The 24330-nt window shown below is 34.9% G+C and overlaps 1 protein-coding gene across 2 annotated transcripts; it reads right to left on the reverse strand.

Annotated features, from left to right (window-relative positions):
• Positions 1-3047: 3047 nt before the first annotated feature.
• LOC106667846 (high affinity copper uptake protein 1) lies at positions 3048-22959 on the reverse strand. 2 transcript variants are annotated; one of them, XM_014396064.2, is made up of 6 exons: positions 22715-22959; positions 10234-10383; positions 10035-10168; positions 9855-9959; positions 7199-7228; positions 3048-3908 (listed from the first exon to the last, which is right to left on the reverse strand). In XM_014396064.2, exons 2-6 carry the CDS (start codon positions 10381-10383, stop codon positions 3707-3709), a joined length of 621 nt encoding a protein of 206 aa, XP_014251550.1. In that variant the 5' UTR covers positions 22715-22959; the 3' UTR covers positions 3048-3706. The 2 variants fall into 2 exon arrangements, with proteins under 2 accessions (XP_014251550.1, XP_014251551.1); XM_014396065.2 differs by lacking the exon at positions 7199-7228 and having other exon boundaries at positions 3367-3908; positions 22715-22957.
• Between the last annotated feature and the right edge of the window lie 1371 nt (positions 22960-24330).

Genomic DNA, 24330 nt, shown 5'->3' on the forward strand with positions numbered 1-24330 from the left:
GGAGAATCCCTTTATAATGTTTTAGATGTCTCATTCTCACTTTCAGTTTGTTTTTTCCTCTCACTCACATTTTCTTTCATTGAACATTCTTTTTCCCTCTATCTTTCTCTCTCTCTCTCTCTTTCTCTCTCTCTCTCTCTTCCCTTTCTTCATTTTTCCCTTGAATCTATCTCAACTCTCTTATTCTCCATTTATTCTCTATTTTCTCACTACTTACTGCAGTCACCCTCTCTTCTTTTCTCACTCAAGCCGTCATTTCTGTTATCCGTCTCTTTCTCTCACTCATTCTCCCTCATCTTCTTATTTTTCACTTTTCTTTCTCTCTTTGTCTTCCTCTTTCTTATTTGCTGTCCATCGTGTATCTATCTCTACTCTCTTATTCTCCTTTTTTCATTCAGTCTTCTTTTGTCTATATCACTTCTTCTCTTTAAGTCAATACTTACCGGAGTCACTCTCTCTTTTTTTCTCGCTCATCATCTTTTCTTTTCTCTCACTCTCTCTCTCCCTGTGCCTCTCTCTCTCTCTCTCACCCTCTCTCTGCCTTTCTCTCTAACTTCCCTTCTTTCTCACTATAAAGTGAGATAACTCTCCTTTTCCCTTTTTCTTTTCTTTCGTTGTCGGTGTCGCTCACTCTTTTTCTCTTTCTTATTCAACCTCTCATGTTGTCTCTAGCCCTTTTTCTGTCTCACTTTATCGCTTCTTTATCATTCAGTCGCTCATCTTCTTACTTTTCCACTTTTCTTTTTCTTTTTGATTGTCAGTCCTCCCCCTCGCTCTCTTAACCTGTCACTTCTTTCTCTCATCATGATGTCTTTTTCTTGTTCGCACTATGTACTATGGCTCACTTATTATCTCTCATTCTGAGCTTTTGCTTTTTCCTTTATACTGAAGAAAATTGTTTTTTCATTTTTTGCACAAGTACGCGCTGTTCTACTTCCAGTCCTGTTCTCCCACTATTGAACTACAAACTACAATATTGCGTAAAGGTGGCTTTCACAACTTAAAATTACAACTTTGTACGTTTATAGAAGAGATTTTTTGTAGCATATTTTTCTTCTTAATGTCTTCAAACACGTGCGCGTAGTATATAAAATACATTTTGAAGAAGAAAAAACAATTTTAAAAAAATTTATCCCTCTCGGTAATATGCAATTCATGTTGTTTCAATGGCTGCACAAACAGCATATTCAAATTTAAATCTTAAAACCAGCGTTTATAGGCATCTAGATTAATTAACAGTTTATTAAAGAAATAAATATGAGCCGCGTGCTGAATAGGCGGCAATTTAAATCAACGCATTTGGGTCAGCTAGATTCCAGTCACATCATTGATGGCAATGTTGGCCTTAATGTTGGCGATTTTCGATTCTGCTATTCGTAAATTTTATTGGTGTTAAAAAATTAAATTAGCCATCGTCTTTACAAATTAGCTTAAAAGCAACACGTCGTAAATTTGAACCAGTTTGTAATTAACCAAACAGAACAATGGGACAAGTAAATTATTATTAAATACGAGACATTAAGTTGAATACTTGGAATGACATATATCAACAGTAAATGCATTAGGAATATAATATTGACACGAAAAAAAAGATAAAACGTTAAGAATCTATACATAAGGTTTTATTTATATTTATGATTTTGTATCGCGAAAAAGATTAAATAGAGACAAAATGAGACTCAATAAGGAAAAGGAATAGAGAAGGAGAGGAGAAAAGTCCGAGAGAGAAAAGAGAATGAATTAATAGTTTTATTTACAGTCGCAGAGCTTGGTCAACATTGTCCAAGGACCAAAGTGAAATAAGTTGGGAGTGAAAAAGGTGACAAAGAAAAGAAGATAAGAACTAGGTGAGGGACTAGATAAGCAAAATGGACAAGGAAAGGAAGAAAGCGAAAGAGAGAGAGAGAAAGAGGGAGGGAGGAAGGAAGGGAGGGAAAGAGAGAGGGGGGAAGAGAGAAAGAGAGAGAGAGAGAGAGAGAGAGAGAGAGAGGGAAAGAGAGAGAGGGAGAAAGGGAAAGAGAGAGAGGGAGAAAGGGAGAGAGGTGAGAAAGTGAAGGAGAGATAAATATATAGATGGAGAGGCGAGATAGAAACAGACAGAGACGGAGAGAAATAGAGATAGATAGATCGATGGAGAGAAAGAGTGAGAGAGAGAGAGAAGCACACACAGACACACACAGTTAGAGACGGCCGATAGACAGAAACAGAGAGAACGATAAATAGATAATTATATAGTTAGAGAGAGAGGGGGTGTGAGAGAGGGCGAGAGAGAGACAGAAAGTTGGGCAGAGATAGGTTTTATTTATAAAACCACAAATTTAGGCCTTTCTAACAATCAACGAGTATTAAGAATAAGAGAAAGAGAAATGAGTAAGTGAGTGAAAGAGTGGGAGAGAGAGAGAGAGAGAGAGAGAGAGAGAGAGAGAGAAAGAGAGAGAGATTGAAAGCTTGATTAACTGAAGAAGCTGGTATTTAACTTTGAAGCAAAAACCAGTGAAAAAACCAAAACAGAGATGAAGAGAGTAAGTGAATGAGAAGAAAAAACATAAAAATATCTATTGAACAGCAAAATAAGAAATAAACTGGCATAACACATAGACACCATTTTTGAGAGAAAGAGGAAGACATTGTTAGTCAATGGAAAATTTTAAATTCTTTATATAATCTTGCACAAAGGTTTTAACGAGATACTTTATATAAGTGAAACTAAAGATAATTGAAATAATAACGGTTTGAGACCTAATCCTAACTACGTACCACAGCGTCTTACAATCGTCGCCATTTTGAAAAGAAGCAGGTAACTTTTAAGACTTTTAAATATGAGTGTCACAACGAAATGCTTTGAGGCAAGGGGTTTGGATAGGTTTCTCCTAAAACTAAATGCAGAGGGATTCCGCTCTTGTAATTTTGGCCAGAGGTCGTAAGTCATGACCAACTTAATAATTTTAAACTTCAGTCTAAAAAAGGTTTTTCTTTCTTTTTTAAATATGGACGGTGTAGAAAGGTTTCGTCGTGAAATTTCGAAATAGGACAATGGAAAATAAAAATTATCATCTTATTTATTTAATTTCTGTTATGTACAAAATATTTAGCCTCGAACAGGCGTTTTCAACAATACTGATCATTGTGATCCAACATGAATTTAAATAAAATAAATATCTATAAATATGGAAGAAATCAATAGGTGTTTGAATCGTATAACATCCTGCGTATTCATCAAGAACTTTTTCTACTCTTTTATAAACAAATCTTATCGATAAATGCCATTCGGAGACGTTACCCCTCCCCAAGTCGCCATTATTTATTTACATATATTTATAACAACATATACACATGTAATATTCCACAGATAAATTATCCATTTACTATATTCTTTTAAGTGATTTTCACAATCACTATCGAACAAGCCATAATATTCAGATATAAAAAAATAAATTCTATACTTGTCATCTTTTGAAATTGATAAAATAAGAAATGTCATTTAAGAACAATATATTACATTACTCTAAATAAAAAATACACCATTAATTAAAAGTAAAAGGGAACAAATACTGTCAATACAGTTAAAAAAGTAACGAGACGTTGGTCCCGTGCCCTTTCACGTTTAACATGTGAGCTGCGATAAAAATCGGATTTATCTATTTCCAAGCTACCGATATGTCTACGAATCGGTTTAAAAAAAAAGAAAAGAACAATCGCAACGGCCTCAGTGGCAGTGTTCGTTCCTGTCGACGACCAATGTCTTTTTCCAGCCGAAGAAGAAGTAGCCCGTCGAGGAACCGAGGACCACCGCCAGGCACAGCCAGACGTTGAAAGTCATGAATATGAGCATGAGCAGATAGCTGATAGTCATCTGGAGCATGTGAAGCATGGTCTGCATCGCGTTGAACCAACTCCAAATTCTCGGGCTGAAACAATTACACAATAAACCACCGCAACATAAAAGCCACTTATAAAGCAAAAATTGGTTAACAAGTAAGCAAAATTAGTTTACAAAAAGAAAAAGTAAGATTTTCTATATTAAAAAGAAACATGCAGTAAGCGAATTCAATCTACAACACCTAATAAATGTTTCAAAGTCGAACAGTCATTTTAGGACTGGTAAGGTATTATTTGACAACAAACTCAAGAATTACGAAGAAAAATGAGGCTATTGTACTTATCAAATCTAGGTCTCTTACATTTGTAATTTATTCGTTGACAAATTAAACTTGTATAAAGAAGTAATAGCAAAAAATACACATGGATAGATGATATGTTCGTCTTTTAACAAGGAAAAACAAGAAAAAGAAAAAAGTGAAGCCAAAACGGGTACTGGGTGTTGTGATGCCTTAACCGGTAGCAACAGTTCTAAGAGTTGTGCTCTTTTGAGCAGTTCCAGTCCGTTGTCAAACCAAGTCATCTGTACGTATCAAATGCAGCAATTAAAGTCCTCTCAAACTACATCAACGCTGTACCGGAGATGTTACTAAACCTACATCATCGCCAGGAAGAAGCTTGATCACTTGCTCATAAGGACAAGCATCTATAAGCATCCATGATGCCAAACAATTACAACTTTAAGAGAGAAAGCACAAAAGTATGATCATGTACGCACTGATAATAGAGAAAGGATTACTATTTGGTACACCCACATGGCTCAAAAAACAGAAAAGGTCCTGGAGCATACACGGGACAAAATCGAAGGTTAAAATGCACATTTTTCTTGAAAAATTGGTCTTTATGATAGGACCCAGATGTGGTAGACAGTATGATTTGATTAAAGGGTAAGAAAATAGCAAACATCAAGCACCCAACCGATTTGACGGCATACACCGCTTTTATTGATTATGCTTAACATAGCAACCACCGCTTACGCTCACAATCTCAGACATGGAAAAAAATTTCTGCGATTTCTCGCTCTTTTCTTCTTGTAAGGTTGAAAATTTCTTATTTTCTTTCCATCGAAATCTCATCCACCGCGCTTAAAGGACCTATGAAGTATAGTTGTTTTTCAAATCTGTAGCACAACGCCATTCGCGTTTAACTCTTAATTGTTTAAACATTTGACAAGAGAGATTTGTAAAACGTGTTTCATCCCGTAAAGGTTTTAGGCTGCTCGTCTATTGGAACCGAACTACGACGGCCGTTCAACAGCCGAACTATTTGACCAAACGGACGACCGGCAATACTGGACCGGAACTCCGTCGTCCACTGTAGCCGATTTTCGTCAGTTCACGACACCGCCCAAATGGATGTAGAAGATTAGTTGCTGCTCGAAAATTCTTAGTTCACATACATATGGAATGAAAGAAATAAACAAAAATATTGGAAGTTCAATTTCTAAAGCTATCCTTGACCACAGCTTACGCTGGACATCTCATCTCTCCGATGATAGAGTGGATCACGCATGTCCCAAGAGCCTGCTCCTCAACCGCACTTATCTATTTTTCGCAATCCATCGAAATGAAAACGAAACGAAAAGGTAAGCAAAAAGCAAAGAACGGCGTTAAACAATGGTGAGCGTTTGATGTCACGTGGTTGACAGTCGAAGTAACCATTCCGCCGAATAGGACTGGAAAATCCAACTTTATTTGGGTCGGAAAGTGCTTCGGCCGTACACGGCCCAACACGACCGAACGAATTGGTTCTAATGGACGCGTGCTCATTCGTTTCTTCGCTTTTGGATCATCCGGCACTATTCGGCCGTGCAATACCAAGAAAACTCCACAACAGATAAGGCACAACTTCTAATAAATATACCCTGCTTTTATTTTATATTTTATATACCATCACATACAGTCGACAGAAAAAATTTAAGCTCTGCAGGAAAGAGTGGAACACCAGAAAGAAAAAGTCAAACTAAACACACTGGAAATATCTATTTTAAAAAGTATACCTTAAAACAGAGAATTGAAACTTGAAGTGTCACAGCCAATGTGCCTTCGATAATACAAAACACATTTAAAAAAAAATGGTCAACGCAAAACTAATGGTAGGAATTAGCGGTGCAAGGAAGGCGACAAAAATTACAAAAAGCAATTTAGGACCGAAACAGTCAACCTGTAAACGTCAAACTTCTGTATTTTGGTGACCTCTTGAAGAGGGGTGAACTTTGGACGATGAATCTGGTCTTCTTTCAATCTAAGCTATTTTGTCAGACGGCTTCTCGCCATATTCCGAAACTCGCCTGAACGCCATTGACGTAACGTTTACGATACACCGGGCCTTGCCCTTCGCACTACTACCTTGTAACAAAAACCTCATTTCCGACAAAGAAAAGATTTCGTTCAATTTCCAAGTCTGAAAAACTTATTTAGAACTTACTAAGCTACGATTTACGACACCCCCTCGAAGAAATTTCATTTTTGAGAATCTATTGAGAAAAAAGTTTATCCAGAGATGCCTAGTTTTGGTTGCTTTTCTTGCTTCACACTCCGACATGTTTCAACACATTTTAAACTTAATATCTATTTTTTAATCATATACATTTAAATTATTGTAAAGAAAAGTTTAAATTTTAAAAACCTTCACTGTTCAGACATGAATCCGAAATCGAATGAATACCCCTTCGAACTACTACCTCTTAACAAAAATTTACATTTCATTGAGAAAACACTTTTTCCCTTTCTCGGCCGTGCAAAAAATTTTAATACCTGGATTAAACTAAATTTACAAATAAATCTGAAGATAATCCATGGATCAATTCTATATAATACATAATAATCCGTTATGGTTAAAAATGTCCATAAATAAGCAGTAGGATGATAATTTTTTAAATATTACATATGATTTGTGAATATTATTGAACTGAAAGCGTTTTTAAGTACAAGTGCATTGATTATTTATTGTGATATTTTGATTTTTTATTAGCGTTATGAATAGTTAACCTTTTATTAATTTAATTGTTCAAATGAGATCCGCAATCATGGATCACTTCCCAGAAGAATGAGATCGCGGAAATAACGAAACATTAGTTAAGCAACTGTCAGCCTTGGATCAAGGAGACCTCGAATGTAATGGTACATTCTAATCTCCCTGACCCCTTCTCCACGATAACCGTTGGTATTTGGAGAGGCATGCATTATCCAACGATCGTACACGATTTTTGGTTAGATGTGCACAATGCGTAAAAAAAAGAAAAAGAAAGAAAGAAAATCCGCGTGCAAAATTAATCAATCAATCGACAACAGGCGATGTGCAAATGCAAATCACTCACGCCGGCTGCTTATGCAACACATCCTGGATACTGGAAAAAAAAATAACAAAACTTTTTCAGATATTTCAGACACTCAGAGGATTTTTTTACTACATTTTTTTTCTAAAACGACGAGTAAAGGGTTATAATTTACACGATAATAACAAAAGTAGGATTTACACAGGGGACAGGATTTATTTTTGTCAAAAAAATGTCAAATCTATGAAGTGATAGGATTAGATGGTATCGATAGATAACTAAAAAATAGGCCATCAGAATGACCTGGTCGGTCCGCGCATTCTCGCTTGTCCTCTGTTAGGCAAATGATTTAAAGTAGATGGAGACTGGGCGGACCCACCAAGATTTGAACCGAAAAGATAAATCTGCTCAAACCTTACATTTATTTTGCAGGTCATATACAATTGGCACATGTTTATTGGTAATAATAATTAACATTTTTATGTAAAGTTTTGGTTGAAATGAAAAAGTGTCACGAGCGGGATTCGAACCTACCCCAGCCGATAGCTCAAGTGGTTAGATCAGCGGCATATTGAGCCGAAGTGGGTTCGAATCCCGCTCGTGACACTAACTTTTTCATTTCAACCAAAAACTTACATAAAAAGAATAATTAATTGAAAGGAGTAATTTGGTCAATGACACCACTAAAAATAAAATAAATAATGTATAATAAAAAATGTATTTAATAATAATTTCACTATTTTTCGTGGTCCGATTGACCAATTAATAACATTCAATTAAGTAAGGTTTTAAGTTGAGATAAAAAGTCAGTGCATGAGCGGGATTCGAACCCACGACCTTCGTCTTGATACGCCGCTACTCTCTACCACTTGAGCTATCGTGACTTCGATCCCCTCGGGCACCAACTTCCCATCGCAACCCTCAAATTGAAAAGGTGGGGTTGAGATGGGAAGTTGGTGCTCGAGGGGATCGAAGTCACGATAGCTCAAGTGGTAGAGTTGTCGCCGGGTATCCAATCCGATTACACGACATTTGAAAAATGGCAAAAAGGAGGGAAAATGCAAAAAGTGGGGTTGAGATTGGAAGTTAAGTGTTCGAGCGGATCGAAGACACGATAGCTCATGTGGTGGAGTAGCGGCGTATCAAGCCGAAGGTCGTGGGTTCGAATCCCGCTCGTGACACTGACTTTTTATCTCAACTTAAAACCTTAATTAATTGAATTTTAATAATAACAAGAATTGATTTATCACTTTTCTCTGATAGGGAAATTTTTACTTTTTCTACAAAAACTGCACCAAGCGTATTTATTTATTTTTTAAAAATACAAAGGAACAATTTTGGTAACTGATCTAAGTTTGACCGACAATCAGGGCAGTCTTCAGTATTTGTCGACATCCCGCATCGCGTGAGAAGCGAGACGGGACGGACACACATTTAAACGCACTTTGTGACATTAGGTAATTAAATGTATCATTATTAATCACTGTTTACCAACAAACGAAGGATCAAAGTTTTCCTTTTTTGATACTTCTGTTATCTAAGCTTCTTGATCGCTGGAATTCGGGGAATATTCAAATCAAGTTAAAGAATATTCAAAGCAAGTTAAAACAAATCGTGGAGGAATAGGAAAAAAGCATTCACCGATGAGTCGAGAATGTCCTCAACAGTCCAGAGGACCAAGAGAATTTGGAGAAAACTTAGATCCATCCCTCCCGAGTCAATTAGTGTAAGATTTAAGTTCTTAAATCTCAAACTAACCGAGAAAACGGTAAAAACCAGAGGATAAATTAGTTTTTTACGTATTTATTGTCTCTATCTCTCGTTATTGATTGGCGAAAGAATTAAATTCCTAAGTAATGTATTGTAGGCATTGAACTTACTTAAAAGACTCAGAGGAACAATTTCGAAATTCTACACACTTTTTATAACGAATTTACCTTATTCGGTCCTCCGTTTTATTTTGACAGGCTACTAATGTAATTCTAAATCAAATTTTTAAATAATTTTTACATTTATTATTTAATCAATTTTATAGATATCAAACCCAATATTTTTTATTATAAATATTGTATTATCATTGTTTAACAGAATAAGTCAACCTTTTTGCAAAAATACGGCTTATAGGTCATCTAATCTTTGTTTGCTAGCTCGTCTATTCTTGTTGGTCGGAGTTTACTCTAAAGAAATAATTATTTAGATATTGAATATGGTGTTTTTAACAAAAGTGACCAAATTATTTTTTTAAACTACTTTCAATAAATCATCTAGCATGATTTGAAGAATTATGAAATAAAACAAGTAATTGGCCTTGTTTGCTGGTTTTTAACTAATGATAAATTAATTGCAAAGGCTCGGTAAATTATAACCCTTTAGTCCGAAATTCACAATAACAAGTAAAATAATAATTTAAGTCAAAAAATATGTTTGACTCATTTTTATCTGAACTGCTGTAAAAGAAATAGACGAAATAAAGAAAAAACAATCAACAAGGTTATCAAATCTGGCTTTACAGGCGATTAACGGGTAAATTAGATAAATCTAAAAAAAAGATAAGGCTCGTGACAATTTTACAAATAAATAAGTATATTTTAAGTGTATTGATTAAGTGTAATTGATGATTTAAGTTATTCTACCGAGATTTTAGATTTTTAATTTTTAATGTTCTTTTGTATCAAAAAAAAATAAAAATAAAAACTACCTGGTGATTGGTTCGACACCTCCTGGCAAGCTGGAACTCCTCGCTCGACCATTTGTTACAGATTTGTAATGAGTATTGTTCAGGTTTTCCCAAAATAGATACTCTCTGTACACATAAAATAAATAAAACATTATTCTAATGAAAAAGAAAAAAGTTTAAAACAAAACATGTAATATACACCTGTAATATTTAATCCCTTCGTAGATAAGGGAAACGACGAAAATGCCGATGAAGGAGCTGATGAAGCCGGCGATCGTGCTTACGTTCCAGAAATCGAAGAGAATCGCCTCATTGTACCCAAAGTGGAACGTCATCTTTAAATGAATAAAATAAGATTAAGTTGACCTACTGTCGCCGGGATTTTTTTTGTTTTGCGAACCATCATCATGTGGCCGGCGTGAGACGAGTGATCGTGTGTGGCGTGGCTATCGGATGAGTGGTCGTGGCCCGGAATGCTATGATCTTGGTGAGATGAATTGTAATCCGTATCCCCGTGACCGAAATGGTCATGATGCGAGTGGTCGTCCATCTATAACCAAAAGATACATTTCAATACATACATATCGAAAACAAGAAAAATTTAAAAACATAGTAAAGTAATAATTATCGGTGAAATTGCACGACCCAGAGGTTTTATTCGAGTTGAAGATAAGGGCGGTGAGATAATTTGCGGTCGTTGGGAAAAGAAACGGTGCCACTGGGGCATTAATTTCCGTGATTGCAGGACATTACGTGACAAGACGGACCCAGTAAAAAATAAAATAACCCCAACAAACGTGACTTCTGCGGTTCCCGGCGTAATATTGGACAACAAGTACCTACGGCAACATGAAAAACCCCTTACGAAACGTTAGCAAAAAATAATAATGCAACTTTCTCTTTTATTCTCTCCTAACACTCCAGGAAGGGGAAGTCTACACGACTAGCGAAGAGAAATAATCGAAATTATGATACTCTACTTGCACAATGTAGGTTGTTGAACTGTAATTTATAAATGTTCTAGCTGAATCCCTGAGAAAGCAGGGACAAATTACTATGGGCAAACCGGCAAGACGCTACCTGAACCCATAAAACCAATGAAAACAACCTAACAACTCTAAATGCAGAGAAAATATAGATGGAGAAAGAAGAAAGTGAGAGAGGTGGGAAGGAGAGAGGAAGAGAGAGAGAAAGATATTGGTTTTTTTTTTTTATTTTAATTTAATTTACTACGCGAAGTAAAATATTTTGAATCGAGAAAGAGGAAAGAGAAAGAGACAAAGAAAAGTGATTGTTTTTTATTGATTGATTGTTTTATTTAACCATAGGGGAGGGGGAGAGGGAGGGGGAGGGAGAGAGNAGACAATGAAAGACAGACGATAGAGAAAGATAGTGTGTGAGAAAAAGAGAGTGTCAGGTAGTTAGAAAATGAATGAATGACTATGGGTTTATTTAAAAAATTTTTTAAATTGTGGACGCGTGCGACCTCCCTTATAATTAACAAGAAATTAGAGAGAGAAAGAGAGAGAGAGAGAGAGAGAGAGAGAGAGAGAGAGAGAGAGACAGAGAGACAGACAGACAGACAGACAGACAGACGATAGAGGAAGATAGTGTGTGAGAAAAAGAGATTGTCAGGTAGTTAGAAAATAATGAATGACTACGGTTTTATTTAAAAAATTTTTAAAATTTTGGACGCGTGCGACCTCCCTTATAATTAACAAGAAATTAGAGAGAGACAGAGAGAGAGAAAGAGAGAGACAGAGAGAGAGAGTGAGAGAGAGTGTGTGGGAGAGGGATAATTTAAGTTAGTGAGGGAGAGTAAAAGAGATTGTTTTTTTATTGATTAGTCGTTTTATTTAACCAGGCGAAACAGAAAGAATAAAAGCGGACGAGGTTAGCCTGAAAGAATCAACCCTTTTGTCAACTTATTTATTTTCTATTTTTCATAAAAACAAACGAAAAAATATATGGTAAAAACTAAGGCAGTAGGGTTGCCTCAATAATTTATGTAATTATAAAGGCTGTCCAATTTCACTTTTGCCCCTTTACGCAACACTTGATTAATTTAATTAACTTAGTTAATTTAAATGGAAAAACCTGTTACAAGTAGGTTTGTCTTTATTTCAGTCTTGTGCTTGTGTAAAAAGCCTAGGACAGTAGTAATCCGAAGTGGCGAAGTCCGGGATGAACATTGAAAAAATAGAATATTTTCTATTTTATCTTTATTTTTCAATATGGTCTGCAGTGAAATGTGTCGTCCTGGGTGCAGAACATTTTGAGTCATGTTGATTGACCTTATCGCCAAACTTACTCGAAATGAATCACCCATTAAAAATCTCAACATAAACAAAACCAATTTTTGACCCAGAAAAAGCCCTATTATTCTGTTAAAAATTACTTTAGAAACTAAAAGATGCGAGATAAAATATGTAAATGTTATTAGCACAAACGTCTAATTTCAAAATCTATTCTTCAAATAAACATTTTGATAGTAACTAAACGTACAGTGCACTGTGAAAAGTTTTAGCTATTTTTTTTTTTCAATAAAAATGTATAACCAATCTTAATTATAAAATATTTTGATACCGTCTGCTTGTTGTTCGACTTTTATCAGTTCGATAACGTCTAATAAAAAATAATTCCTGACTACTTGATCGCTAACACCTTAAGGTGATTTCGAAAAATATGCAACTTGAAAAATATTCAATAAAACGCCTATTTTACAGTGTAAATTAACCTTTTTAATTAATTAAACATACTCATCTTGGTAACAATGTAACTCATGAAACTACGCGATTATCACCACATACTGAAATTTAATTGTTTTTTAGGTGAGAATTGGCACTAAATTTTCAAACATCAAGCCGGCGTTCCCCAAGGATGTATCCTAAGACAAATCCACTACACATCGACACCGCTGACATACCTATACACCCTAGCACCCACATCATGACCTTCGCGCACGACACCGCAATCCTATCGTAACGTCCTGACCCTATCCTTGCAGCAAAACCAACCCAATACAAGCTAGACCTCATTACCGACTGGTACACTGGATGGAGCATCAAGCTTGAAAAAAAAGCCGGCACATTCACACTTAGCAGTAAGCCCACCAGTACAGTCACTTCATCTCCCAATCCAACCAAATCCGCTACATTGGGTCTTACTTGGAGAGCAGACTTACACGGATCGTACGCATAAAACAAAAAATACAAGAACTGAACCGAACATACGGACGACTCAGACGCCTATTGGGCTTAAATCTACAATGAGTTCACACAACAAAGTAAAGAAATACATTAGCTAAATTGAGTCGATCTGTGGGGTTCAGCCAAGCCAATCCAAAGAATCCATCCTTTCAATTAAAAGTACTCCGTAGAATCCTCAACGCTCCCTTTTATGTCACTAACCAAACCACCCACACAGACCTAGACATCCCATTCGTGACGGGCATGATCCAAATACGATTCCACAACTTCCACTCAATCCCCACTAACATCAATCCACTAGCTCAAGTCCTCTCCTGGCAATCCTCCTTGCTGCCTAAAAACACAGGAGCCTAAAACCGTAAACCTCAACCAACAAACCTAAAGTCTGAGAGCTCCAGCAATGGCCGGAACCTCTCTCCCATCACCAATCTGACCCCTGGACTGCATTTTTTATCTACAGTTCCATATATCCTCACCTTTTATATTTCTTAAGAAAAGGATTTGAAGCTCATCATCAGCAAACTGAGGACCAGATCTGGCAGCAAACTGATCATCCAATTTGTAGGATCCCATTCAGTATATATCAAACGTTTCTTTCCTTCACCAAACATATTTTTCATGCCAGATCTTTTATTGATCGATATCAACAACATTTAATAGCTTTCACCCACGCCTACAATTTACACATGAAATCGAAAACCACAAAACAATACCATTTTTAGAAACAATACCATTTTTAAATACACTCGTAATAAAACAACCAGATGGCACATGAATCACAGATTGGTATCAAAAACCAAGAAACACAGATTGCCTCAACTTTACACCTCAGCACTCTTCACACAATAACAAACACGGCCAAAGGGTTACTTCACAGAATTATTACCCTAAGCCATGAATCATTTCACCACAAGAACATAAAGATATACAAACATATTCTCCATAACAATCACTACACTAAACACATAATCAACAGAATAATCAACAACACTAACACCATCCATTATTACTAATAACAATACATCAAAAATATCAAACAGACATCATATAGACGAACCAACATACATTTCCATTTACATAAATTAAATACATTTTTCTCTTCCGATAACTTTAAAATAGCTTTCAAAAACTATATAACAATTCACACACTTTTTTCCAAATTAAAGATCCCACATCAGTCACACAAATAAATCTGACGTAATTTACAAATTCAATTGTTTAAATTATTAATGTATTAAATCCCAATATCTGTATAAGAGAGTAAAGAAACATATCTATGAATACAAAAAACCCAAACAAATCCTAAAGCACTGGCTACCCACCATTTCGAACACCAATACAATTTCGACTTCAACAATCCAAAAATATTACACACAGGACAAAACAAACGTAAACACAACTTTTTAGAAATGGTTTACATCAACAGAGATTAACACAGCATCAATTCCAGTAGAGACACTTGTAAACTCAGTCGCAATTACCGCCAATATCATTAATCAAATTCAATATTGATAACATACATATATCACCATCCCATCACACAAAACATATAATATATAAAACAATCATCACATTCCACACATCAAACATTTCTACATAGTCCAATTCTTCAACAATTTGGCTTTCCTTTCCCTAATTATCCCCGTCTATACAATCCTGAAAGGAAAATCAGGGTGAACCGTTACCCATTGTACCCCGTTTTTCCCATTGTTGGCTCCTTGCACCTCAAAGAAGCCGACTCTTCATATAAAAATGTCTTTCTATCCGGACTTCTATTCCTTCCACACCCCTTCAAAATCCAACGTCCCTCGGACACCAACTTCCCATCTCAAAACCCACCTTTTGCATTTTCCATGCATTTGTCAAAAATGGCAAAAAGGAGGGAAAATGCAAAAAGTGGAGTTGAGATTGGAAGTTAAGTGTCCGAGCGGATCGAAGTCACGATAGCTCAAGTGGTAGAGCAGCAGCGTATTTAGCCGATGATCGTAGGTTCGAATCCCGCTCGTGACGCTGACTTTTTTACCCCGACCAATATCTTTCATAAATATTAATTGGTCAATCGGACCACGAACTGTAATGGATTTAATAATTAAACTGAAGTGTATCTTCACGAAAGCTCTCCGTGGCCATTTCATTTATCGCCGAGAATCAAATATATTACACGACATTTGAAAAAAAGGCAAAAAGGAGGGAAAATTCGAGAGGTGAGGTTGAGCTGGGAATTTAGTGTCCGAGCCGAAGATCATGGGTTCGAATCCCGCTCGTGACACTGACTTTTTTATCTCAACTAAAAACATTAATTAATTGGAAAAATGTTTATAAATCCCAGGCCTCCCTGAAGATGATCTCAATAAAGTTCTAAACATTGACACGATAAAGAAAATGTTTTTCTAAAACCTACATCACACCAGACCGCATCTCACCATCTCCGAATTTCGTTATCAACAACATAAATGTGTACATGCTTGTACAGAAAACAATGCAATAAAAAAAGTGTTTCATATACATTGTGAAGTAGAGTGGGTAAAAGGCAAAATTTCAACTCTGATTAACTATTACCCATTCAGAGGATCATTATTTCCTAATGAGACTAAAAATATTTCTCATGATTTATGTAAAACCTAGTTTCATAAGCTTCCTCAGTCGTAAAACAAAGGCATTCCACGGATATGAATTATTTAACGATAGTGAATGAAAGGCGTCGACCAGGGCTTTTTCATTTTCATTTATTGATTACCGCACGTTCAGGAACTTGAAGAATGTTTGGCGTTTCGTATTAACAACTCAGAACCGAGAGACTGGGGGCAATACTCTGAAGGGTTTTTGACAAGAGTTTGAAAACTTTCGAAAGCGAGATTATTTTTATAATTGAAAAGACGTGGCAAATTAAATTTTTAATTGTCTCGTTGAAAATTGATCTGTTAACAGTTCTCCTTCAAGTCGTTTATTTCTAAGTTTGCGCCATATTATTGCAATACTGGCCACAAATCGGTCAATTCTCTACCAGAACCAACCGTATCTTTTCGGTTATGACAGAATTGGTAAAACTTAAAAACCAAAAAGGGCTCATAATTTTTTTACACGTATTTATTACAATCTGTAATCTTATTTACATTATGTAATGGGTACAATTTACAATTGACATGGATGTCGTGAGGGGAGTTAACAAATTGTTTTCCCAACTAGGCGTGAATATTCTCGTTCAGTAGGTAGCGAGATCATCTCTTCAGACGTCTGGTGGGATTATAAGGGTGGTTTCTATTGGATTAAGGATTAGGCAACTCGATTGGGGTGAGAGGAGATTTTATTGTGGAGAATGAAAAATCTTTTCGGGATTACTTGTTTGCACGAGAGGGATTTTGAGGTGAAGGGTGATACAGTCATAGTAACGAGCATTGACAACCGTTCTGAGGACTTTGAATTGGTAGGACTGTATTCTTTGGATAGTGGAAGGTTTAGCAGTGCTCAGAATTCTACTCCGAACGTCTAGATTGGTTTTAGAATTGTCTTGTAGATTGTCAGTTTGTTTTTTGTTGAAACGTTAGATTTGCGTGACAATTGTCTTAAGAGTAGACCGAAACTTTGTTTCATTCCTGTCGTTTTAGTCGATTCAAGGTTAGTCCTTAGAGTAGATGGAGCCCAACATACAAGGACACATATTGTTTTTGGGATGAGAAAATTATTGAGGAATATTGTACGAGGGGTTTTCTTCAAAGGGTTGCTACAAGGGGTACATGGTTGCTTTTGCTTTCATTAAGCTTACGTCAGTGTTTGCTCCATTCGGCTCATCTGAAACAATTGTGGGATCGTGATCGGAGGAAAGCAGAGCTCATCGGTAAAGGGTGCAATAATGGTGGAAGGTGAAGTTGGGATATCTGTGGTGTAGAGGAGATAAAGCATCGGCCCAAGTATGGTGCCCCCCCAAGGTACTCCAGTTCCCAGTAGGCCCCATGGAATAGGCCGATCCTTGGAGGACTCTGAAGGATTTGAAAACGTTTGTAAAAATTAAATATGTAATTGTCTGGTTAAAAAATGTTCTATTGATATAGTTCTCCTTTAAGTCAAAGGGCATTTATTTCTAAGTTTGCGTCTCGTTATTTTAATTCTGGCCATAATTAAATAAATTTTTCGTTACCGATCGTTTTGGTCCCACTATAATCGCCTGTTAGACAAAGATAAGTAAATTGTATACAAAACATCAGGGATCATTCAATCAAAAGAAAGGAAAGACACTCGGTTCCTTCTTCAAGCTATATCCACTTCATCAGAACTTGGTTAACTATTTCTAATGAAATACACGGTTAAATAAACATTATATACTGCAAATTCAACATAATAACGAACGTATAACGATAGATACTGAACATAAATAGATCCATGCAGAATTTGCGCAAAAACGTGCACAAGACATGTCATTTTGTAAATTCAATTTGAATAGTAGTACAAAAATACCATTCATTAATCTAATATTTACCGAGACGAAAAGAATGCGTGGAAATGAACGAAATTGCTGTAAAATATTCTTAGAGTAATTTTCCAGTTTGATTTTGAGATCAATCAAATCAAAGGGTAAAAAAGTTGGACTTTTCCTTATTTCAACAGTAAGGATTAAAATAATGAAATGGAATCCATTTCAAGTGTTCGAAAGTTATAAATGATAAGATAAACTGAGGCCTTGAATTTATTTGGGGGAACATATGTTATACACTCAAAAAAGGCTAATGTGAAAATTGGAGAAGTTGCACCCCACCAATTAATATTTATTTCATGTTTGTATTTGTCCCACAGAAAACTGATCAGAATATTGAGCTGAAGAATAGACAAAAACAATGCTACTTATTGAGGAATTTTCAGACAAATTTGCTCATAGTTTAAATTAAAAGTTTAAATCTGTCAAGTTACAAAGTCTGTAAAATCTTCGCCAGTAAACCATGTACACCAATTTTTTTTTAAATATGTAAAATTTGTTTATTTTCAGGTATATCTTGTAATGTAAATGACCAGTTTATAATAATCCTTTGAAACTCAATCCTAATCCTCGCATTTAAAACCAAATTTGTCCTTAGAAAATGCAAAAAATATATAGAAATACTTGAATTTATCATGTAAAACATAAGAAATATTATAAAGAAACATAATTCAATAAAAACAAGGCTGCAATTGAACTTGTTATGAGGATAGGATAAAAAATTTTTGGAAATGGAATTCAGGAAATCCCGTTTTCTGAAGGTCAAACAATTCCTTTTTCAAAACCAAATCCTGCTTTTAATTTATAGTGTACGACGTAAGAAAAACTCACAAAGAAACATTCTGTAAAAACAAGATAGCAATTGTACTTATATTTAATGACGATATTTTTATGGTCAAGAATATTTTGAAAATGGAATTCAGGTAACATTGCGCTTCTTGAAGACCACCCCCAGCCCAATTTTAGTTTGAGATTGATTTGGCCTACTCAACATGTGATTTAATTTATTCCAATTGCAAATGTATCCAATGAACTCATATAATTAAGTAAGTATTCTGTTTACTAGGGAAAACCCAATCTTGATAAAAATTTATCTTGAAGAGAATAAGAAAACTGTTGAGACAATAAACTACATGTATGTATAGCGTTATAATTACAACTGATTTATGGAATCAAGCAATCAAGGAACCAAAGGATACGTAATGTAATAAAAAGAAAATTTATTTTATCTGTTCAGCATAATGAAAAATAGCCACATTTATATTTTAATATCGCAATAATCTGATTTTATATTTTTTGAAACAACAAAGCTATTGAGAACTAAAAAAAATAAAAAAATAGTTGATTTCTAAAAATAACAATAAATAAGCAATTGAATTTGGGGGAATATGGGTTGTACAAGGTTGTAATAATACCACTAAAAACTTGTTTATTTTGCCTTTTCAACACTTATCATTTCTACTTAATTTATTTTAACTACAAAGATACATAGATAAGTAAATTTTTAAAAAAACTAAGTCTTTTTAGTGGATCTTTTATTTTTGAATACTCTATTATAATACACATCAAAAAGGTGCACAAAGATGGAGATAAACTGTTAAGTTTATTGCTGCCAACATTACAATGAGGATGCAGTATTAAGGGTCCCTCGGACAGATTGAAATTAAAATTGAGTTTATTGCAGCTATATTAATTTTTTTTTTATTTAATTTTTTTCTTAATAAAAATTTCAAGAAAATAAGAATTCCTAAGGATCTTACAATCCTTCCAGAAACCTTGATAATAATTCTGTTTCCATGTTGAGTAATTAAAGGTTTCGACTAGCCATTGTTTGCCAGTTTTATATTCTATCGATATTGACGAGATTGAAATAAGATGGCAAGTTGAATAGAAATAATCAAAGAAAACATTTTGCCTGTCATATTTCCTCAGGAAGAATGCTTCCTACCCCAACTCTTTCTAACCGATTAATTACTGTTGGATGTTAAATTGTTTTGTGACATTTTGTTATCAAAGAAGGAAGGGAGAATGAAATCGAAAAATCATGGAAATCATTAAGGATCAGAGTTTCTATAAAATGGTGGGTCTTATGTCGCTCGAGGACAAATCTATCAAAACTCTCTCACAGCTGAAGCATAAAACATCAAAAAGGAACAGACAATGGGGAAAATAAACATGAACTTGACAGTTCAATAGGTCACATTTGTGTTCGTACTAAGCCCAACAACAACAGAAATAGAAACAGTTAAGGAAAATTAGGAAAAAACGTTCTTCCAATCCTTCTAAACTCACTCCTGAAGAAAATAAAGCGTGAATTCCAATTTATTTATGTATATAAACTGTGTTTTATATAGGTCACATTTATCTATGTACCCAATAATGTATGATAGAAGTAGATATTGAAACAAAAAAAAATTTCATGCACAATAATTTTTAAAAAATAGTGTCCGTTAAGCTTCCCAAGGATTTTTTTTTTCAAAACTTAAAATACCCGAGGAAGTGATTTTTGATTAGAGTTGCTAGGATTTGAAACTCGAATCATGAAAAATACAAGAAAGAATTTCAATTCAAGGGATGTATTTACATATACAGAAGATAAGCAGATATATTTATCTATTTGGGTTTATATAGGTCACATTTGTGTATGTACTTGACCTAAAGTAGTAAGAAGTAGATAATGAAAGCAAAAAAAAATTTTCCTGCACAAGAACTTTTAAAATAGGCCACATTTGGGTATTTGTTAATAAGAGTTTCTAGGGTACAGCGGGTTTTGTTGTCAATCAACACTCTTTGGAAATCATTCCTGAAGAATACAAGACTGAATTTCATTCAAAAGTGAAGTGGTATAGGAAATTACTCCTAGGACCAAAATCCATCTTGACTGTCAACTAAACTAACCTTAAACAAGGTTTTACTTCATTCATCCTACTGCTCTACCACTCTCTAAACATTCCCATCCCATGAACCGCCACATTTCTTTAATTGATGGCCTCGTGACCTCCTTGCTTCTTAATTCCTCATACTGACTGCCAGCTAGCTGGCATGACATACATCTTTCGAATGCACCACTGGTATTAGTATAAGTGCTGTAACCATGTTAAATATGTATAAGGTCCAAATAAATTAAATTACAAAAAAATATTGAGAGTGATGTAAATAAACTGTTATTTTAAACTTATCTATTAGGGTTTATATGTCACATGTGTGCATGTACATGGCCCAAGAAACAGAAATATACAAGGAAAATGAGAAAAAAAGTTGTACAATTTGAAGAAAATGGTGGGATGGGAAAATGGAGTTTACCAAGGATAATCTTCAGGGAATTATTATGGGTTTATAGGAAATGGTGGATATGGTATCGACTAAGGTGAAATCTTTCAAAACTCTACACAACATGATCTTGAAGAATACAAGAATAATAAAAAACGAATGGACAATGGTGCAAATAAATTGTTTTGTCTACATCTAATTTGTCTATATGCTGGGACCGAAAGAAGCAACATAGAAAAAATGGTGGGTGATTTTATAGAAATGGTGGATCTTGGAATAGATTTATATTCGAAGACCAAAAAAAGCAATATAGAAATGTAAGGAAAACTAGTAAAAATAAAAATCCTTAGAGAAGAATTTTGACAAAATGGTGGGTGAGTTTATAGAAATGGTTGATCTTGGAATAGATTTACATTCTAAGACCATAAAAAGCAATATACAAATGTAAGGAAAACAAGTAAAAATAAAAATCCTTAGAAAAAATTTTTAAGAAAACGTTGGGTGAGCTTATAGAAATGGATCCTGAAGGAGAATCGTTCAAATAGATTGTTTTGTCTACCTCCAAATTGTCTATGTACTAAAGCCAAATAAAGCAGTAAGTAAAAAAGTTCCTTCTGGGAAAATTCTAGAAATTGATTTACATACTAAGACCAAAAAAGCAATATAGAAATCTAAGGAAAATTAGTTGAAAAAATTCCTTAGAAAAGAATTTTAAGAAAATAGTGAGATGTCAAGTTTCCCAAAGATAGTCTTTAAAACCCAAAATAATTCAGAAAATCATTATAGACCAGAGTTAATAGGAAATAGTGGAACTTGGAATAGATTTATGTTCTAAGACCAAAAAATCAGTATAGAAATATAAGTTAAAATAGTTGAAAAAATTCCTTAGAGAAGAATTTTAAGAAAATGGTGGGTCTTGGAATAGTTCTAGGAGAAATCTTTCAAAACTCTCCACAAGAAGAAGAATTCAAGAATAATAAAAAGCGAACATACCAAGGTACAAATAAACTGTTTTGTCTGCCTCATATTTGTCTATGTGCTAAGACCAAAAAAGCAAGATAGACATGTAAAGAAAATGAGTTTAAAAAAATCCTTAGAGAAAAATTTTAAGAAAATGGTGGGTGAGTTTAAGAAATGTTGGATGTAGGAATAAATCTAGGTGAAATCTTTCAAAACTCTCCAAAACATGATCCTGAAGAATACAAGAATAAAAAAACGAATGGAGAATCGTTCAAATAGATTGTTTTGTCTACCTCCAATTTGTCTATGTACTAAAGCCAAATAAAGCAGAGAGTAGAAAAATTCCTTCTGGTAGAATTTTAAGATGGACGTTAAGTTTACCAATGATTTTTCATTGTTTCTAGGGACTGGTGCGTGTCGCTCAAGGACGTTCTTTACAATCCGTTCAAATCTAAGTCTTGATGAATATAGAATGAATTTCTATTTAAAACGTTAAAAAAAAATTTGTATTTATCTATTTTGATTTATATAGGTCACATTTCTCTATGTGCTTTGCCCAAAAGATCAAGATAAATGGAGATAAAAAAATTCTTGTAGATTTTTTACAAAATGTTTTTTTTTTGTTTTCGAAACGGGAGAATTTGTGAGCTTTTGTAACAAGTTCCGTTCTTCAGGCGTTCCGGCCAGATTCCTTTCGGGACAATCCATTAATGAGGATGATGGGAAGCATCCTTCCGAATAAGGGCCGAGGTCAAATTTGAACTTTAACAAGAGGATGAGGCCTATTTGCTCAGGCAATTCCGACTAATTAACCTTAGGGTTCGAGGCAAAGTCCCATGGCCATTTAAAACTTCATTCTTACCATAAGTTGATGCGAATCTTTTCCCCGCTGCGGAGAAAAAGTGTGAAAATCGATTTTTTTTAACAAATAAAAATGGAGCGATAATGGTAAATAAAAAACGTGAACGTCTTACCTTTGTTCAATGCTGGGCTGAGCAGATGGAAATGTAGGCGGGAACAATCACAAACTGCCGTTCAGAAACTTTCACCGGTGGATTGGATAACAACTGTTAAGCTCTCCGGAGTGGGGAAGAAAGTGAAAAAGGGAAGCAAACTGCCGCGATCCCGAAAAAGTTTGGAATGTAAGTACGAGGAGAAGACCTTCACTGGACTGAGGAAAAAATGAGAAGTGGTAACGGGCTGAATAACCTGACTGGCTCCTTATCTGTAACAGGCATTGCTACCTTCCTGCCTCAGACAGCTGAGCCCGACACCCTTTCCCGGGCTTTTTCGAAAAACTAGTCTTTCAAAAGACTCTCCGACAATCTCAAGTAAAATTTCAAAAATTCAAAATACAAAACATTTGTTTCTTTTTAATTTACATTATTTTTATTGGAAAAACAATAATTTGTAACAATATGAAATGAATATGTACTTTATTCAATGTAATTAGTTACAAAAAAGTTAAGTTATAAAAATAAATAAAAGCATACTACGGCTATGGTTGACAACCGTCTGCCGGAAAAACGGGCAAAATTTTTTAAAAAATATTATTATTACTTTTTAATAAACAATACATGAAACTTATTATTTTTAAATTTATTTACACTATATTTTAACAATTTGAGCATGGCATCTCATTATAATCTCAGGGGAAAAAAAGACCTGTTAAATATAATATTAAGTGACATAAAAACATCTTCAATAATTAAAATATAAAGTCAATTCTTTTTTGTAATTCCAGACTTCTTTAACAAAGTTTACTAAGTTGAAACACTGAAAATTGTTTAATAAGGCGATTGTACATTCTCTTGTTAACACATGAGGACAGACCTAAGTGTCTCAATCTGAATTCTGCCAGCATCGGACATTTTGCTAAGAAATGGAAGGTGTCTTCTCTGGCCTTTCTATTGCATACGGAACATAGGTTGAGATAGTTATGTCTTGTTAGATTATAGTTGAGAGGAAGCAACTTAAATCTAATTGTAAAAACCCAGCAAGCAAACGGGACAGAGGAAATTCTGGCACTTTCAAATATATTAAATAAGCTTCCCTCAGACACAAGTTCCCTATACAATACGAATCTTGATGACTTGTGGGCCTGTGCTAGACATTTATCAATGTATTCGGTCCGGATGGTAAGGCAAGAGAGTTCCGTATATCCGCATATGTCGAATTAGTTTTGTAAAGTGTAGTTCGTTTGTTAATCATGTCTGATTTTGGTCCTAGCAGCCTTCTTAGTTGTCCGAGTCTTAAGTTCAGTTCTTGTCGCCTCAGTCTAGTATGTGGATTCAACGTCAGTCTGCTGTCTAGTTACAGATCTAAATATTCGATTTGTGTGGATGTCGGTGATTTCTAGTTGTTGTCGTATAGTCTAGGATAAGGCTTCATTTCCTCATTACTAGCATTACTCAGCTTTCGGAGGACACCTGTTTTGAGAAACCAGCCTAGACTGCCACTCTTTTCAAGGAGCTCTCTGGGCCAACGTCGTTTAAGGTGATGTGGAGGATTATGGGGAGGGGATATAGTAAAAAGAGCTTGACTGGAATGGTTATGGCGAGTCGAAAGATGAACGAAGGTACGGTGGAGG

Source organism: Cimex lectularius, unplaced genomic scaffold (genome assembly GCF_000648675.2).
Source record: "Cimex lectularius strain Harlan isolate CLEC.00 unplaced genomic scaffold, Clec_2.1 scaffold95, whole genome shotgun sequence".
Lineage (NCBI taxonomy): Eukaryota > Metazoa > Arthropoda > Insecta > Hemiptera > Cimicidae > Cimex > Cimex lectularius.

What these genes read in the sequence shown, in the direction of transcription:
- LOC106667846 (XM_014396064.2), bottom strand. Translation starts at nt 10,383, where the DNA reads ATGGACGACCACTCGCATCATGACCATTTCGGTCACGGGGATACGGAT. An exon ending in ACGCCGGCCACATGATGATG is followed by an intron (nt 10,169 to 10,233) that starts GTTCGCAAAACA and finishes ATTCATTTAAAG; the next exon opens with ATGACGTTCCACTTTGGGTA. An exon ending in GAAGGGATTAAATATTACAG is followed by an intron (nt 9,960 to 10,034) that starts GTGTATATTACA and finishes TTATGTGTACAG; the next exon opens with AGAGTATCTATTTTGGGAAA.